At 38.2% G+C, this 17,684-nt stretch overlaps 3 protein-coding genes across 8 annotated transcripts; all 3 read right to left on the bottom strand.

Annotated features, from left to right (window-relative positions):
• Positions 1-1,168: 1,168 nt before the first annotated feature.
• Positions 1,169-4,458, bottom strand: LOC140785364 (ACT domain-containing protein ACR4-like). Of its 3 annotated transcripts, none has more exons than XR_012108428.1 (8): positions 4,147-4,458; positions 3,444-3,516; positions 3,292-3,337; positions 3,050-3,164; positions 2,875-2,954; positions 2,207-2,800; positions 1,999-2,146; positions 1,169-1,791 (listed from the first exon to the last, which is right to left on the bottom strand). XR_012108428.1 is itself a non-coding variant. In XM_073133238.1 (8 exons), exons 1-8 carry the CDS (start codon positions 4,148-4,150, stop codon positions 1,459-1,461), a joined length of 1,350 nt encoding a protein of 449 aa, XP_072989339.1. In that variant the 5' UTR covers positions 4,151-4,458; the 3' UTR covers positions 1,169-1,458. The 3 variants fall into 3 exon arrangements, 2 of the variants coding, with proteins under 2 accessions (XP_072989339.1, XP_072989340.1); XM_073133238.1 differs by having other exon boundaries at positions 1,999-2,103; XM_073133239.1 differs by having other exon boundaries at positions 1,999-2,103; positions 3,444-3,510; positions 4,147-4,284.
• Positions 4,459-6,692: 2,234 nt separating this feature from the next.
• On the bottom strand, positions 6,693-13,176 carry LOC140783766 (DEK domain-containing chromatin-associated protein 1-like). 4 transcript variants are annotated; one of them, XM_073130798.1, is made up of 12 exons: positions 12,995-13,176; positions 11,423-12,571; positions 11,312-11,345; positions 10,529-10,605; positions 9,557-9,616; positions 9,356-9,466; positions 9,159-9,236; positions 8,845-8,931; positions 8,140-8,626; positions 7,538-7,653; positions 7,149-7,179; positions 6,693-7,071 (listed from the first exon to the last, which is right to left on the bottom strand). In XM_073130798.1, exons 2-12 carry the CDS (start codon positions 12,488-12,490, stop codon positions 6,932-6,934), a joined length of 2,289 nt encoding a protein of 762 aa, XP_072986899.1. In that variant the 5' UTR covers positions 12,491-12,571; positions 12,995-13,176; the 3' UTR covers positions 6,693-6,931. The 4 variants fall into 4 exon arrangements, with proteins under 4 accessions (XP_072986899.1, XP_072986902.1, XP_072986901.1 ...); XM_073130801.1 differs by having other exon boundaries at positions 9,365-9,466; XM_073130800.1 differs by having other exon boundaries at positions 11,423-12,505; positions 12,995-13,135.
• Positions 13,177-15,828: 2,652 nt separating this feature from the next.
• LOC140783765 (nuclear transcription factor Y subunit B-3-like) lies at positions 15,829-17,184 on the bottom strand. Its single transcript, XM_073130797.1, has one exon. It carries the CDS (start codon positions 16,678-16,680, stop codon positions 16,012-16,014), a length of 669 nt encoding a protein of 222 aa, XP_072986898.1. The 5' UTR covers positions 16,681-17,184; the 3' UTR covers positions 15,829-16,011.
• Between the last annotated feature and the right edge of the window lie 500 nt (positions 17,185-17,684).

The raw sequence follows: 17,684 nt of genomic DNA, 5'->3' as shown, positions 1-17,684 counted from the left end.
ATATTATTTTTTTTGTCCAAACTGATAATGATTTTTTAATTAAATAGTTACGAACACATTAGATGATGTGGCATAGCACTGAGATACAGAGAGATAATAAGCTGACACATTACGACAGTTATAAAATAGTTGATGGGCAGCAGCAATTTCCTTTTACCTTTTCCATTTCACTGCCATCTTCCAACTGATGCCCAAATCAACTGACATCTAGAGGAATACACGTCGAAGGGCTGCTGCAGCAATTGACTAACTTGCATTTCTTTAGTCCTGTTGGCCTTTTAATTCCAAAGCAGGAAGACATCCATATCCATAGCTAAAAGTAATGGAAAATATATAAGTGGACACCTCCAACTCATCATGGTCCATATAAAATAGCAGCAACCAACAATGACAAAGTCAATCACACTATCTTTAGTTCTAAATTTCAAAAGGCAAAGAGCCCACCTCTTCTTTTGAGTCAGAACTCCACTCTCATCTAACCTTCTCAAGAATCCTCAGCCAGAGAGGACCAGTTGCTTTTGTTGCACTAAGTTTTGTTTTGATGGGATTCAGCCATTCAGGGGTATTCACCACAAGCTTCAAGGGAGGCCACCACCGGTACTAGTGGTGGTTAATGAAACATGCCAAGCTTGTGTCAATCTCAGTGACAGAGGCAGTAGGCCATTCATAGTGAATATTCCATGGACACCAATATACAGTGCTTCTACAGGACAGCTGCGTCGTTGTCGGGTGGCACTCAGCCATTCGCCTCTTTGGCATCCTTGTTGGCTGATTTGTAGTTCTGCAATCATATGAACGTCTGATAATGATTACAGAAATAATGTTAGAAGCTACACCGTTAAATGTCGGCACAAAAATATACCATTGCTTGTTACTAGACTGATATTGTGATAGGAGAATAAAAATATGCCATTGCTTGTTACTAGACTGATATTGTGATAGGGGAATAGGGTTTAATCTCGACCGCATAGTACTCGAAAGAGGAAAGAATAAGGGTATCAGGATAACCTTTCTAAGCTCTGAGAATACAGATGCATGGTTCATATGAGAGATCTTGGTTGCTGATGTTACTATCATGAACATTAACTAATTGGTCAAAAGCATTCTTGATTAAATTCGGATAAATCATTCGGGCCCTTTGGATAGGCATTCCAAACAAGAAAAGAAAGAGACAAGAATGTCAATACTTTTGAACTATATATCATAATTGGTCATATTTACATTCATATCTACAACTGAACAGCATATGTACAACATGGACATGGTTGTTGTGTAATAATTTACACTAGAGGATTTCTGTACATGCTACCCCAATTCTGAAGAGAAGAGTCCCCCTGTGAACTAATGGAATGGATGTTCAGGAGCCACTTATGGAAGAGCTTCACTTCCCCACTAAAGATTTATGTTATTAGATGGAAATTCACATAGAGGGTTTAAAGACAATAGGTCAGTGAAAGATTAGGGTCTGACCAAACCTAAGCTAGATAGAGATTTTGACCTAAATAAGCCACCAAAGAGGAACCAGATAGGAGATCCTTGAGGAGATTTGGCTTGTTCAGTTTGGCCTTTCACTTGTAGAACAGTCTGCCCTATTTCTTGCCGGATTGTATCTATAATCTTCGGATCAACTGTATTCCCGGCAGCATCACGGACATAAAATGTGTTAATGGCTTTGCCTCCTCTAGTAGTCACTTCAGCCCTCGTAACGGTGAGGCTGTTCTCACGGAAGATGCGAGTGACATCAGAGAGTAGACCAACCCTATCACTTGTACACAACTCGAGTTTCAAACCCTGCAAAGTGCAAAGCACCATATCATCAAATTTTAAGAGATGCAAACAAGGAATATAACATAATCTGATCATGATGTAACCAAAAAACAAAAAACTGGCACGTCCAATAATGTGATTATCGTCACACTTGTGCCAACTATCAAAGACTGGTTATCAGCAAACGTGTATTACTCTCTGTCTTTATGAATTGTTAGAGTAGTTTTGTACCTCAGACACCCTACGCTCTATGGCTGCTTCAAGACACTGTATTACTCGCTGTCTTTCAACCTCAGAACTGACCAGAGATCCATCCAAGTGCCTGATATAGAACTCCTTCAGGAGGAGAAGATGGTACTGGCCATGAGTATTCCTTGCACTGAAGGAAACAAAATTAAGTATTATATAAACAACAAGATTAAAGTTAGATCAAAGATACCTGGTAAGCTTCTGTGCCCTCTGCCTCAACATTTGCATGGAATACCACATATTGCATGTCTGTCAAAGTGCAAACCGTGTCAAACAGAAGTTTTGGCCTATCCTTGCATCTAATTGTGACCACAGAATAATCCTTGTCACTCCAGTTTCGAACAGTTACATGGGGCATTGCACGCTTATCTCCAGGACCTAGATCAGACTCCTCATAATTCAGATCGTCATGCATCATCTGGTGAAGCCTTCGCTCTGTATGGGTGACACCCAGTGAAACTGCTGTCCTGACTCCACAGGATAAACTATCCCCTTTAAGAACGTGATAAAGGCGCTCCTTAATTTGACAAAGCCTTTCTGGGTCTGCGACAGCTAAACCAGTTTCTTCATCAGTAACATGCATAACAGCAGCAGCTCTAGTGTTATGGGTCCAAATCTCTGCATTTACTACATTGCACTTGAGGTCATAGAGCACTGCGCTCACTTCAGAGAGCAATCCTGGTCGGTCAGTTCCAGTTAACTCAATGAAAGTATGGTCTTTTGAGGGAGCAATATCTACTGATCTCCTCCTTGAAGGGATGTAACCAGAATCTCCCCCTAAAGACTGCGTAGATAATAACTGGAATTAGATGGACACTATCATGAGAAAGAAGTTGTAAAATGGAAGGACCATTTTACCTTCCGAATGTAGTCTGCAATTCCATTAATTGTGGTTTCATCAATTAGCTTCCTCCCTTCCCGGTCAGTTACATTAAAAACTGTCACCAGAAAAAAAAAAGAATCACTTTCAAAGATGCTTGCTTTAACCACAATAGAAAGATATCAGCAATTAAACAACAAACTATAGCTATACCATCCATGAACCAGCCTCCATCTGAGGATATGTAAGCTTTCGTTATGACAAGATTCAGATCTATAAGCACCTGGACTACCTCAAGGAGAATCCCATACTTGTTTGCACTGTCAACCTACAAATTTAAAAAGAATTAGATAACATGAACTCCATTTCTTAAAAATTATCGTCAAAGAGGTCTATGAAAATGAAATCGATATAGAAAAACAGGAAGTCGATGGTATAGCAAGAAAGAAACCTACCCTAACAACTGTTGCATTGACAGACACTTCATTGTCAATTACCACCCTGCGATAAGGAGTATCAGAAAAGAAAAAGACTGAAAGTTTTTTAAAGTATTTGTTAATGATGTTTATGAAGAATCAAATATTGTCATACTAAAACTAAGTTATACCTTGGTGGATTCATCGTCTGTATAAGTTTCTCATATTCATCATCACTGTCCCATGTAGGACTAAAGCCTGCATCTACATAAATGATAGGTATGATGAAGAAAAGTGAATCTGAATTCCTTCCATACTTCCCAAAAAAAGGTATCCAAGTAGCAGCTATTAGGCATATGGGGATAAAGGGACAAAGAAAGAACCTGAAAAAAGAAACCTAAATTTCTAATAAAAAAACCTACGGAAAGGAAATATGCAAATCCTAAAACATTTGTCTCTGCACATTATAAAACATGCGATATATATCGACGAATCGGAAGCGCAAAATTACCCACAAAAGAAACCATCATTTCAAAGGTTATTAAACTGAAAAGATTCCAATGTAGATACAGGAAAATCCAACGCAAAGTAGTAACAGAGATCACTAGAAAAGCCACAAATCTTCAAGATATTCCCCAACGAAAGAAACCCAATTTGAAAAATCGCAGAACTAGAAGAAAGGAGACGGAAAGGAGCCACTTTTAGCATAAAAGAAGACAGCCCTCACGCAGAACCGATCAAATAGGAACTAAAACTTATTCACAAATCAACGAGGAAACTGCACATAATCCAAATACCCAGAAAGAAAGAAAGAACGAAAAAAATAAACAACTTTATTTGACAAGCAATAGAACAGGAAACCCGCAATACAAATGAGATAAGATAGTAACATACTCATCGGAATCGAACTGAGAACTGCCTCTTCTAATGATCTTGCTCTCACGACAGAAGACGAAGAGAGATATAAAACCTTTTTCCTCTCAACCTTTCCGTGCGTCTCCTACTCCCATGTCAATAGTACCAGGGCTCCACAGTTGTAATCCAAAAACCACTCCTTTTTCTTCACCTCTCTTTGATCTCTCCCACTCTTCCCCTCCTCCTCTCTCGCGCCAAACTGCTCGCGCGTCGCAAATCCGCCGCTCCAAGGTTGCCAACGGAGAACTCTAACAGCAGGGGCAAGGGAGGGTGGTATGTTGCTCCTATCTTAGACTTGACTGTCCTACACGCGCACTTTAGCAACCACCCATGTCACTCTTTTTTTTTTTTTAAACAAACTTTTTACGCTTTTACTGCGACACACTAAAAAAATTAGAAGGAATACATCCCCAAAAAAATATATATATATCCAAAGCCGTTAAAAACTCTCGTTGACCAGTTTAGAAGTGAAGGAATCTGTCGGTGTTGTGTGTAGTCCATACTAGCGTATGCTGAATGGATCAGAATAAAGTATGTTCGCTGATTCTCATACACCACGAATACGATACCTATTGGTGGATTAAATTTTTTACCAACGGATTTAAAATCTATAGATAAGCTTAACCTTATTCAATGGTCCACTGTCAACCGTGGAGGTAGTATTGAATGTAGTTATCATGCCCTATACTCTGTTTTTATGATCACAAAGAGAGAGAAGATTATTATAAATAGAGAAAGAAGAAAAACAATGTGCCTTACTGCCATTGATAGGCAATTTTCTAATCCTTAGTTTATTTCTCTGAACTGATTCAGTAACTAAATATTTTTTTATTTTTTTTATATCTAATTAAATTTATTTTTTAAAATATTAAGATTAAAAAGTAAGACTAACTAATTAAATTCGGAGTTTAGCCTTAAGATCTTAAAAACTAATATATGTATGTAATATATATCAAGGATTAGTTAGACGGAATGCCAATTAGCCTCAAGATTTAGCTAATGAGTTGTTTATACTTTATAATATGAGTTGCTTCCTTGTGTTTATGGTTCTGATAAGACCATTAACTATGAATTTTTTTCATCTATTCAGATTGAAAGGGAGAGTACATAGAAACATAGACACACATATTACAAGTGGGGACAAAACCTTTTGGATCCAAATGGGTTGGTTGGTGAATAATTTAAATGTGTAAAATGGATAAAGAGATTCTTGTTTTTGTTATAAACTTGATATAATTACATTTTAACTACTCCAACTATTACTCCTACTAAAGAGCACTAGAATAGTCAACAAATAACTAAATAGACGAACAAAAATTACCCCCCTTCTTTCACTAGTGACTCTATATTATTATTATTATAACATCAGAAAGCTGATAGCATGGACTATGAGTTTTTGACCAAACTAGCCCTATTCTAATTGTTATTACTAAAATAGACTACTCCTTTTTACTTATTAAAAAATAGGATTTAATTACTATATCTCTAATAAAAATATTAAACTAATCAGGGCTTTATTTGTAAGTAATATAAGCGTTTTATGTATATAAATCTTTTTAACGTAATCTTTTAATAGTTAAAAAAAATTATCTGACCATAAAAACGCCAAACTAATCAGCGTTATTAAATGACTACGATAAATTAGATCCTATTTAATAATAAGTTTAAAAAATAATCTAATTTGATAAAAAAAATCCCAATTAAGTAAAATACTCTGATGGACAAGTGTCTACTGTTGCTGATGCTGTCACCAATGATATCACCAGGAAGAGAGTAATGACGTCAAACGTTGTCAATTATTGCTTCCATTCTTCCACCACTCAGGTCAAACTAAACGGTTTTGATGTCGGTCTACACTGTTATTACCGTTCCAGTAAAAATAATTGGATGAGCTATATGATCTCATGATTCTCAGACAATCAAATCATCTGTACACTCTGTTCACCAGGATGCAGAGAATCTTGTGGAGGTTAGAGACGAAGACACAAGTAATGAATGTTTCTGACGTACAGTTTGGCCAAGTTTTTTATATAACCAAACTAGCTTAATACTAAATGAGATATATTTCACCAGTATAATACTTAATTTATTAATATTTTATTTAAGAAGAGAAAATATTAATAAAAAAAATACTAAAACAGACTCAGCTAAATTACTGATCAACTGCTGACGCTGATAACAATTTAGAAAACAATTTACTCTCCCCTCTCTTGTCCAGATCTTGGACCCAAGCATAGAGATAAGTAGAGAACCATCACGTGTGGATTTAGGCAATCTTTGGCCACACTGCATGTTAGATTTGGTGGTACCCGTCCCTCTTTGTCGGGATCTTTGGTAGATATTTCTATCTATAAAAAATTACAGAGAAACTGGTCAAAGAAGTGGCAGCTGTGATAATTGCAACAACAATAGTAGAAAGCAAATGTGTTTCCCCTTTTTAAATAAATTAGAAAGGTACTAACTATTAGTTTCTAATAATGAGTATCAGATCAAGATAACAGACGTGTTCAAGTTTCTCCAGACAATTTAAGTTAAGGTGCAGAAGTTGCCTATATAAATGTGTTACAAAATACAGAGCAAGGCTACAGGAAATGTTTTACTAACTAGTGGCACATACTACAACAATTAACAAAGGATTGCAAAGATGAGCACAAAAGGGGAAGAGCAATAGATAAGAATAACTTGAATAGAGTATGTAATATCTCCATTCTATTCTTTTTCATGTTAGTCTAGCATGCTCCTCTTTGCCGCCATTTTGTGGGATTTACTCTGCGTCTTCCTCATCCTCATCGTCTTCGTTCTCCTCGGCCTCTTCTGCCTCTTCAGCTAACTTGGTCAGTTCTTCTTGGATCAAGAGCTTAATTGCTGTCTTCCTTGGCGCCATATCCATTTTGTAATGTGCGGCTGGGAGATGAATTTCCATGAGTGCATCATCGTGATTAAGGCATTTAAAGATCGAGAGAAACACAGAGATGGCTTACCAAGCTTCTTAAGAATGTCAGTGAAGGTGGCCTGAAACATAAATGCAGAAGCTTATCAATATAATATAATGCATATCAGTAAGTGCAAGAAGGGAGAAAATATGTGAAGAACGAGATGTAGATTGAGATGCAAAGAATTAAAAAGAAATGGTGTTTTGGTTGCAGCAACAGCAATCTGATTATCTCTCTGGGTACAAGAGAGAGTCTGCCATCTTCATCGAAGGAAGAATTACCTTACATAAAACCTAATGCAAAGTGAGTAGAATTTTTCTTTTTTTTGTGTGGTAAAGCTTGTAGGCACTCCATCATGATATTTTCTTGTTGCAGAAAAGGAAAACTTGGTGTGTGAAGTTAACTAGATCTACAGTAATAGCAATAGCAGAGCTCACCGTGTTGAAGTCAACTTCCTTGAGAATTTCACTAATAGTCTTCCTCAATTCCTCATTGCTTGGACCAGATTGTGCTGCTTCCTCTGATTTCCCCTTACCTTTGCTACCCTTTTTACCTAAAAAACAAAGCCAAGTGTCATATCAAAGTAAGCCTCAGCTAATGGTGTTCAGAATTTTCATTGAAGAACAAATCAAAATGATGACACTAGATTAAAGGAAAAGGGTGCTGCAGTGCATCTCAGCACACGAGGCTCCTGCTAATGCTGAGGGAAGGTGACAACAGTTACATGAGGTAAATGTCATAGCACCCATTAGATGATCAGCTTATAAAAATGTCAACTTATGTGACTTGGTAACTAGGTTGGGATACAAAAGGTCCAGTTCATCATAATCTGACGCTTTTTATACCAATTACATCTTGAAAGAACAAAAGACACCAGAAAATTTTCAGATTCCAGGACTGCAGTCTGATCACGGCAGCTGGTCCATAATAAATGGAAGTCAACCTAGATATATCCCAGTACTGAAGAGCATCAAATGTATATCACTACATCTATGTCCTACATCAAAGAATCTACTCTTTCAAATCATAAAAGGCATACCAGAAGCTTTCTTCTCCTTGGTCTCCTGCTTAGGTGTTGAATTCCTCTTTGGTGTATCAACTTTATTCTTCCTAGAAAAGACCTTCTCACCAAGATCATTGCTTTCCTCAGCCTTAGAGCGCCTGGAAGGTGAAGTTTTTGTGGAACGCTTGGAAGGTGAAGTTTTTGTAGAGCTCTTGGTGGTTGAGAAGGGTGGCGTCTTCTTAGAGCTGCTCCTTGACATCACTTTCTCTGTACCATTAGAACCTCTCCGTTTTGAGGATATCTTCGTATCCCTCCTGTCCTTTCCGGAGTCATAGTGATCATCATCTTCAGATTCTTCTTCAGATTCATTTTCCTCTTCCTCACTCCCAGAGTGCTTTGCTGCTTCATCTTCTTCAGTAAAAGCATCATCATCATCATCATCCTCTTCCTCATCATCATCTTCATCTTCTGTTTTTTTAGTGCTCTTCTTTGTTGTGCTAGGAGTGCCCTCACTTGTGTATTTCTGCATAAAATAAAGAGTAGAAATTCTTCACATGAATAGGAAATTGCAAATCTATAAGAAAGTCCATACACATAACAGGCATTCATTCTCTGAGAATTACTAAGGAAAATCCCATAGTTCAAGAAAGAACTACACACATAATTACACACATCAAACATATATGAAGGCAGGTGAAAGATAAGAAAACCCAAAACTTTCAAGGTTGTACTATAACAGACCTTCCTAGACCGCTTGGGAGGTGTGCCTTCCGTGCTCTTTGATGCACTTCCTTTGCCCACACTCTTACGCTTTCTGGATTTTGCTGCCTGTTACAAAGAACAAAGAAAAACAAATGTAAAAAGAAATGAAATAAAGAATGGGAGGGGCATCTCCAATACCTTTGTAACTGAAATTAATAACTCGGTAATTCAATTCATCATTGTCCTAACTTGAATATGTTGGAGACAGATAAGCACATCCATATCTGATGCCAATGCAAATCACTTACAAACATAAAACAAAATAAAGAGAGATGTAGCTTTTGAGGTCCAACCTGCTCCTCAGCAAGTATGGCATCAGTTGTAGTATGAGGCGCAGCAATGAAGTCCAATAGATTTTCCACAAGATCTTCCTACAAGAGCATCTAAATGTTATGATAACAGTCCCATGGTAAAGAACATGTTGGATGGTCAACATGCTTAAACTTCAACAATGGTAATTTGGAGGATGAGAAGATGAAATTCAATAAACCTTCCTAACATTTGTTTTTGAAACAGGAATATCAAGCAAATCACAAAGATCTAGCAATGTGTCCTTCACATATTTGTCCAGTTTCTCTTTCATTTTTGCTCTTTGCTTTTCCTGCAAGAAAATAATTTCCAAAATTTAGAGCAACAGTGAGTGAGACAATCTCATCTTTATCCAAGAAATGTGTAAAAAGGAGCTGCTTACATCACTCTCATGCCAAACAAACCCAGAAAATTGGAGGATGTGGTTCTTAAAATCGACTGCCTGAGAGAGGAAATACATCATTTATCTATCATAAGAAAGCAGTAGAGAGAGTAGAAAAGGAAAAGTAGATTTTGGCACTACCAAAAGTAAATCTCCATGCATAAATGACAAATTCAGAAATTAAAGTGCAAGAAACCTATACCAGTTTAACTTTTCCAATAAACAAGAAGAATTGTTACGATCCGAGCATGAGAGTCGAATTTAGTTGGTTGCTTTTACTTATTGCTTTTAGATTTGGATTAAAGTGGATAATCCGCATATGTATGCCCAGTAGGTAGAGTTAGATCCGACACGCCATATCTCTACTCATATAAATAAGAGTGCTCATTGTTATTTAGGGGATCATGAAATGGGGAATGAACATTGGTTTAAGTTAATTTATTTATCTTACTTTTATTTTATAATCTTAGCGGTTAGATTGCTTTCACTTTCCTAAGAATAGAACTTAATCCTAAAAAACCCTAGCAAGCTACCAAACCCTAATCCACACATTCCCTCACAAGCCACCCCACCCTACAACTAACCTCCACCATCCCACGGTCGTCCGCCACCCTCCGACAACCGCCACAACGTTGGTATTCCGTTTCTGTCTAATTTCAATCTTCCTCCACTGTTTCAGCCACATATCTTTTCATCCCAATCTCGAAATCACTTTATTTCAAAGTCATTAGATTTGTGAATTTAGAGGTCACCTAAAAAAATTTATAATTTTCTTAAGAACGACTCGACCCAGATCTGGTTTGTAGCAAAGCAGTCATTCGGTCAACACAGAGGGGAAGTTGCTTCTTCCATTGACTACATAGTTTACACTAGAAGAACAAGCAATATTGTAACTAAATAAAAAAGAACATGTGAAATCTAAATTTATGGTTGAAAAAGTGATAACCAAAACAATTAATGTTTTGAAACTACCTTTCCTTTCCTCCCATAGAGAGTCTGATGAAGCAATTTCAAGTCAGCAGGTTTCCTTTTAGCCAACTTGTATGCCACTGAAACAGGAATTCAGCTGAGTAAAATTAACAAGCAAGAGTAAAAGGATAAAACTTTCATCAAAAATAAAACTAAAATGATAAAAGCAAAATAATACTAATTAAGTGTATAACTTTTGCTTATTCTTTTTGTTTTCATGTTTGTCCCGTGCTTTTGCAGAAGTTTCACATATTTGGATATGTTTTTGGCAGCCTAGCAGGCTTAGCCTAATCAGCTAATATAAGCATTCTGAAGGTGTCCAAGATGCAGCAGGAAAAGAAATTGATATCCAAGCATTAGTGGAGGCCCTAAGTTCATTTAATGAGTAACATGGCTTCTTCAAGTTAATAAAAATGATGCGGCAGCATTAAACAGTAATGGGCATCAATTTTGGGTTAATCAGTAATGTCTGAATGATAGCTCAACATGTCAAATGAAAGCTATGCTTAACTAACGACAGTCTGCAAAATTATCATATGGGGTCTGCAGGGTAACTTGAAGTAAAAAAATCACATGTTAACTAAATATGAAAGAAACTTGACTGCACAAAAGGATAAACAAGTAAACTATACACCAGAAATTTCTAAAATATGAAGATGCAGAAAATGGGAAAAAAAAAGACAAAGATCAGTTGTATTGTCTTCTTCTTCTTCTTTTTTTAAAAGAACTTTGGCATTGTATGATGCACATAGTCAATAACCATAGTTGTAGCGGTTAGAAGCATACCATTTGGTATATCCTTGAGAGGAGTGCCACGACCCTGCACTTAAATTAAAGAAGAGATCAGTTACTATAAAAGCTAAAAATACAAAAAAAGATTGGACGCAAGGAAAGTACCTTCTCAATTATAAAGCTCCTATTTGGCTCTTTTTCAATAACTTCAACCAACCTTTCCACCGTCTTCCTTTCACGCACCGGGCGGTCAATAGAGAAGGTGATGGGAGGGCTTAATGATTCCTTTGTAATCTTGGATTTGTTGGTTTCCTGTTTCTCATCTTCTCCTTTCACTTTATCCCTAACCTTTTTGCTCCTTGCCCTCTTCTTGGGTGTTTCTTCCTCCTTATTCTCATCCACCTTATTCTCAGTTTCTCCACCATCTTTCTCTTCCACTGTTTCAGCTTCTTCCTCTTGTTTTTCTTCACCCTTTTCTTCCCCTTTATCCTCATGCCCTTTCTCCTCACCCTCCACGTCACCAACATCAGACATTTTGACATCCTCAGAGTCTGCCTTTTTCACATCCTCGACATCCACCATCTTCACATCTTCAGCAACCACCTCTTTCGCGTCCTCAGCATCCACTGTTTTCACATCCTCAGTTTCTGCTGTTTTCACATCCTCAGTTTCTGCCGTTTTCACATCCTCAGCATCCACCGTTTTCACATCCTCAGCTTCCGCCATTTTCACATCCTCTGCATCTAGCATCTTAACATCCTCAGCTTCTGCCACATTCACATCCTTCGTGTCTTTCTCTTTTTCCGCTCCTTTGTCAGTGCATTCCACAGTTTTCAAGCCATTTTCATCCCCCTGCATCTTCACCTCCTCAGCACCTGCATTTTCTGCATCCTCAGTATTTCCTGTCTTGCCATCCTCATCACCCACCTCTTTGACCTCCTCAGCTACCATTTTAACCTCCTTGACTTCCATCACATCTGCATCCTTAGTCTGTTTCTCTTCTGCTTCCCCTTTTTCTGTACCTTCCACACTTTTAAGACCATTTTCGTCCCCTTTTGTCTTTTCTTCAGCATCATTGCTTTCTACCTTGTCCTTAATCTCCACGCCATCTTTTGTATCTTCACAATCCTTCTCTCTATTAACAGCCTCCACTCCTGCATTTTCAGGGAGTGGACCAGAGCCATTTGCTGCCGGACTTTCCTCTGTTCCAGACGCTGGATCTGGTTCAGGCATCCCAACTGATGTCAACTGTGAAATTGCAGTCTCAGAACTTTGAATCTTATGGAGAATGGAGATACTCTCCAAATACAAAAACTGACCTTGAGAAGAAATGTGAGTTATTAGAGCATAAAATAAGTGAATTTTTCAATAGTAAAATATTGAGAACGAATCAATCTAAGAATCAAATTGGCAAGCACAAACTGAGGAAACCTCACTCCGCACAAACAAAGTAAGATATCTCCCAGTACTAAAAGAGTCAGAGGCAAATTATCAAAATTAATGGCAGTAAGTGCTACAAATTTTCAAGACCTGCAGTTAAGCGTATAGGCCTACTTAAAACTACCTAAACTATTATAAAGCCCTAGAACGCGAATCTAGAGAAGAAAAATATCCTCTTGCAGAATTTGGGAAACCCTAGCCAGCTCAAACAGCCTCATTTCGTTCAAACACCTTAAAATAAACGCTTTTCACGAACAAAACTACCAAATTTACACTAATCAGATATTAAACTCTTACCCGAACTAGATCTCGCAGAAGCAAGCGGTCGAATCCGAGAGATCCCGCCTTCTAATTCCCCTTATCCCTCTCGAGAGAGCCAAGAGAGCTTCTCAATTTGAAAAAATAAGGAGTTTTTTTTTCCCTTTTCTTCGACGCCATAAACCATTTTATAGTTCGGACCTTAAAATCGGAATCCAATCGCGTTTATTTTTCCGGGTCGCGCCCAAGTTTGCTTTTGTTGGAACCCACTACTGGGATCGGGTTTATCCCCGCCGTCATTTGGGAGAGATGCCACGTCACCGCACACGTGGAATGCCATCTGTGCATTTAGATGGATCTTGTCCGGGTAACCATGTTCGTGGTCTTAGATTAGATCCATAGTACGGACCAGCAGAGCTTATCACACGTGTGTTATTTTAAGCTCGTCTCTTCGTGTGATCGGATTGGATGGAGGTCGTCTGATCCGGGGATATTAGAATTAGATACGTTAATAAATAATTTTGTAAAGCCACGATTAATATTTTTTAAAAAAAACTATTCACATTTTAATTTGGATCTGAAGAGAGGATAAAAATTACCATTTTAGCTTAAGCAATTGGAGCTCACTAATTTATAATGAAGGCAATGAATTAGACTTCCCCCACAAATAAGGATGTGATATTTTATAAAGTTTCTATCAAAAAGTTATATAAACAATATATATACGTATGATTTCAAATTTATTGTGGCTCGTTTATATATATATATATATATAGTGAAGAGAGTCTATTTATGAAGCCAATAGGCATAAAAAAAAAGAGTAAATTATTCACCGAGCTTCTTAGAACTCGGTGATGGTTTAGCTTCAAGTTGGATGAGGCCCCATAATAGGCCCGGCCCAATAATCTATTTCCACTCTTCCATTGTGTAAACTTATTCAGATTATAGAACAGGTTGTGCGAACAGAACAGAGTAAATTAATCTTCTATTCTCTGAATAAAGGTAAATAGATTATCTAGTCATTTTTATGATTTTTCTTTATTAACATCGGATTAGTCAAAGAAAACAAAGTCCCTATAATTGTAAAAGATATCTACATTCATATACAATAGTGTGAATAACAAAAGACAATCTAACCCAGTCAGTAGCAGATCAACCAGTTTTTTAGCATCCAGCTCAAGCTCCAGGTTTTGCACTCCCAGATCGTTGCTGCCCTTAATGCCACAAGACAAGAGTGCCTTTTGCCTCAACTCTCCGAGCTTCCTAACAGCCCCTGCACATAATGGAATATATTAGAATCCCTTAAGGTAAAGCCTGATCCAATAGATTGGACCAATTGGTCATAAGATCCATATGCATCTGAGGGAGGAGGCTTCGAAAATGAAACAATGAGGGCTTTCGAACAAATAATAAATATATATTTTTATTCTAATATTTTTATATTTCTCTTAGTTAAGAATATTTTTATCTTTTGTATTAAATTATTGAGACATAACTCTAAAAGTATTCGAGAGAGTATTTACTCAAATAAGATTTTTTTTTTTGAGAGAGAGAGAGAGAGATACACGCAAATATAACTTTAGAAGAGCATTTGGCTGATAAAAAGATTTCTAAGAGTATACACCAAAAAATAAAAACTAATTTGTATCTATGAACAGTAGCACATTCCATTTTTCCTGGAGTTAATAGCAATTTGGTATGAAAGAGATTGGAATGCGGCCTACTTCTGAGGTAGATAAGTGAAGTTCCTATTGGAAATTATTTCAAAATTAGATGCTTTTTTTTCTGTTATAGATCAAACAATTTGTCTCTATTAGCAACTCTCAATTGATCAGGTACAATAATCTACTACTAAAGAGAAGAAGAAAAAAAGGTACAATAATCAACACAATCATAATTCATAATTCTTCCCTGTAAAGGAGTCACTTCTAGTTGCCTTCGACTGGGGCACAATGTCTTGTCCTAGACCTACATCCACTGAATGAAACCTTAGTGGAAGACACCAATGCAAGGTCAGAGAAGACTCCAAATTTTATTTTGGACATGCAGTTCCTTTGGCCATTAAAATGCACTTCATGAGGAGCAATGAGTTGACAGTTCTTCTCCATGGGGGGAAAAAAGAAAGAAGGAAAAAAAGTCTTCCAACTGGAGGTAGATTTAGAATTCCTAAGGAGGTTGACCAAAGAGATAAAACTGTAGTGAAGTATTCAAGCAGCTAAGGTTCCCCTGTTCTTGAAATGGCACCAACTTATGCATTTGATATTTTGCAATCCGCTCTGAAAGCAACAGACAGTTACAAGTTATTTTAGTTAAAGTTAGAATAGTCACAGTTTTGACGAATTGTAGATGGGCATCCAGGAAACTTTGGCCACCCAGAGAGGATATCTTTTATGGGCAATTGGAGCCACATCTTTGAATAGTACACTGTTAAAAGATCCAAGGGTGGTCCCTCCCAAGGCATCTCATATTCTCATGGCAAGCCTTAGCCAACTATCTTATCCATTTATGCTCTCTTTAAAGATTTGGGTGTCCCTTGAGAAGGAAAGCCAGCAAGTTACACTCTCCAGGAAAAGGAATTAGACATCCATGGCATGCCACTGGCTAAGAAAAGGGAGGACCATTTGGTGAATTCCAATGAGATGCACTGCATCCAATACACAAGAATATAATAGAGTGTTCTTCATCATAAAACAGTAGCTTTTCTTACTCTGACTTAAGTCTAGATTTTAGATATATTTGTAACATATTTACTTACTAGAATTTAATCCCCAAATCATGCCAATGTCAGAAACCTTTTGACATGGTTAAAGGAGCATAAAAATATACAATCTCAGAAGCTTATCAATTCTTCAATAAAGAGGATAAGATAGAAATCTAAGCCAAATAAAAATCCATTCAGATTTCAGCACCATTATTAATGACCAACCTTCCAACCAACCGCAATTCATTACTATAATCTACAGCATGTTTACAGATCTCCTCTCCCCCATATCATGTCACACTCCATAATAAATAAGAAAAGCAAATGCATTAACTTCCCATCTTTAACTAAAATATCATCCTCTACCTTGCCTTCCAATCTTCCCTGAAGAAGAGCTTCCACCTCCACCACCATACATGCCACTCTCAGCATTGTTATTCCCACCCATACCCATCTGATGGTGATATGACCCATACATCTGCTGACCCATCATCATCATCCCACCACCACCACCATACATCCCACTGAAGCCGCCCACATTATTTCCTATATTTACACCACTACCGCCGCCGCCGCTGCCGCCGCCGCCGCTGCCGCTACCACCATCAGCAATACTACTCCCTGCGCTGCCTTCCTTTATCTGAGACTGAGATGAGACGGTGTTCCCCTTTTCGCCTTCCACCTCCCTAAACTTTTGGAGGTAAACTTTAAGGGGGTCGACGTACTCTTCGAATCCAAGGGTGGTCATGGCCCAGAGGAGGTCGTCGCCGTTGATGGTCTTGCGCTTCTCGCGTTGGCATTTGTCGGAGGCCTCCCCGGTGATGAAGCTGATGAACTCGGACACGCATTCTTGGACCGTCTCCTTCGCGTCCTTGGAGATCTTCGCGTTCGCGGGGAGGGCCTTCTTCATGATCCTGCTCACGTTAGCGATTGGGAGGAAGCGGTCTTGCTCGCGATGAGAGGAGAAGTCCCCCGCCGCATTGCTGTTGTTGTGCCCTCCAGATTCGTTGTCCGAATCCGCCATAGCCAAAGTTAAGAATTTGATAGAGACCAAGATGGGAATTCGGGATCTTCTAGCTATTCTCAAGTATACCCAATTGAAACAAGAGAGAATTCAACCATAAAAGATTTGGAAAAAAGAAGGAGTCTCCTTTTTAGAGGCTTTGCTGCGAGGAATCAACGAAAGCAGAGGCAATAGTGGAAACCCATGTCTCGAATTGAACCTAAGAAGAGATAATAAGAGGTAGTGGTAGATATGACTATCTAAGAAAGAAGAATTCCTTTCTTCTCTTTATCTATGGCGTTTGAAACAAAGAATCCAGGAGACAAGGAACAAGGAAGTGGAACTTAGAGGGAGTTGGGTCTCCTGTAGGAGCCCGTTACTAAGAAAAAGGAGAGGTTTTAGTGAACAAAGATACAAGGAGGAGAAAAATCTCAGGAAAGGTTACAACTTTGAAGAAGGATTTAGTCTTCCTCCATGAGCGAGCGCCGAGCGAGCGAGAGAGAGAGAGGGAGAGAGCTCAGGGTAGAAGATGGCCGGGCCCGTTGGATCTTGGTCCTAATATCGTATCAGGAAGATCACGTGGACAAACAGTAGCCGTTTGTTTCTCGATAAGCAGGGGGAATTTGGATTCCTGTTGGCCGTTGATAAGGTGGGGACCTGGTGATCTTAGCCGTCCGTAGTGATGGGGCCCATGTGGTTGGCAAGGTAGTCGCTCGGAAACACCGATCGTGAGTTCAAATCTTTCGCCATTGGATACGTGAACTTGGACCCACACCAACTTCCCGATTGGTTGGACGATAAATGGAGCTTTCATCAGTTGACCTTTCCTCTTTCCAATTTCCAGCTCAGTGTAAAAGATGGTTTACAAAATCTTGAGCTCAAGTTTGTTGAATTATAGGGTGATATCTGCATATATGTAAATAATCTAGCCATTTATAACAAAGAAGAATAAGCAAGCAAATCCACTGCCTGAATAAGGGACCCCAAAAGAGGGACATATCAAACTGCAAGTAAAATGAATGATC

This window comes from Typha latifolia, chromosome 3 (genome assembly GCF_019914945.1).
Source record: "Typha latifolia isolate L0001 chromosome 3, TyphaL0001v2, whole genome shotgun sequence".
NCBI lineage: Eukaryota > Viridiplantae > Streptophyta > Magnoliopsida > Poales > Typhaceae > Typha > Typha latifolia.
The sequence above is the reverse complement of the archived record's forward strand: the minus strand, read 5'-3'. Positions and strand labels throughout refer to the sequence as shown.

Coding starts and splice junctions, on each gene's coding strand:
- LOC140785364 (XM_073133238.1), bottom strand. Junction 2,955..3,049: donor TGGAGGCTGGTTCATGGATG/GTATAGCTATAG, acceptor TTCTGGTGACAG/TTTTTAATGTAACTGACCGG. Junction 2,801..2,874: donor TTGCAGACTACATTCGGAAG/GTAAAATGGTCC, acceptor TTATCTACGCAG/TCTTTAGGGGGAGATTCTGG.
- LOC140783766 (XM_073130798.1), bottom strand. CDS start 12,490: ATGCCTGAACCAGATCCAGCGTCTGGAACAGAGGAAAGTCCGGCAGCA. Junction 8,932..9,158: donor CCATACTTGCTGAGGAGCAG/GTTGGACCTCAA, acceptor TCTTTGTAACAG/GCAGCAAAATCCAGAAAGCG. Junction 8,627..8,844: donor CTCCCAAGCGGTCTAGGAAG/GTCTGTTATAGT, acceptor TATTTTATGCAG/AAATACACAAGTGAGGGCAC.
- LOC140783765 (XM_073130797.1), bottom strand. CDS start 16,680: ATGGCGGATTCGGACAACGAATCTGGAGGGCACAACAACAGCAATGCG.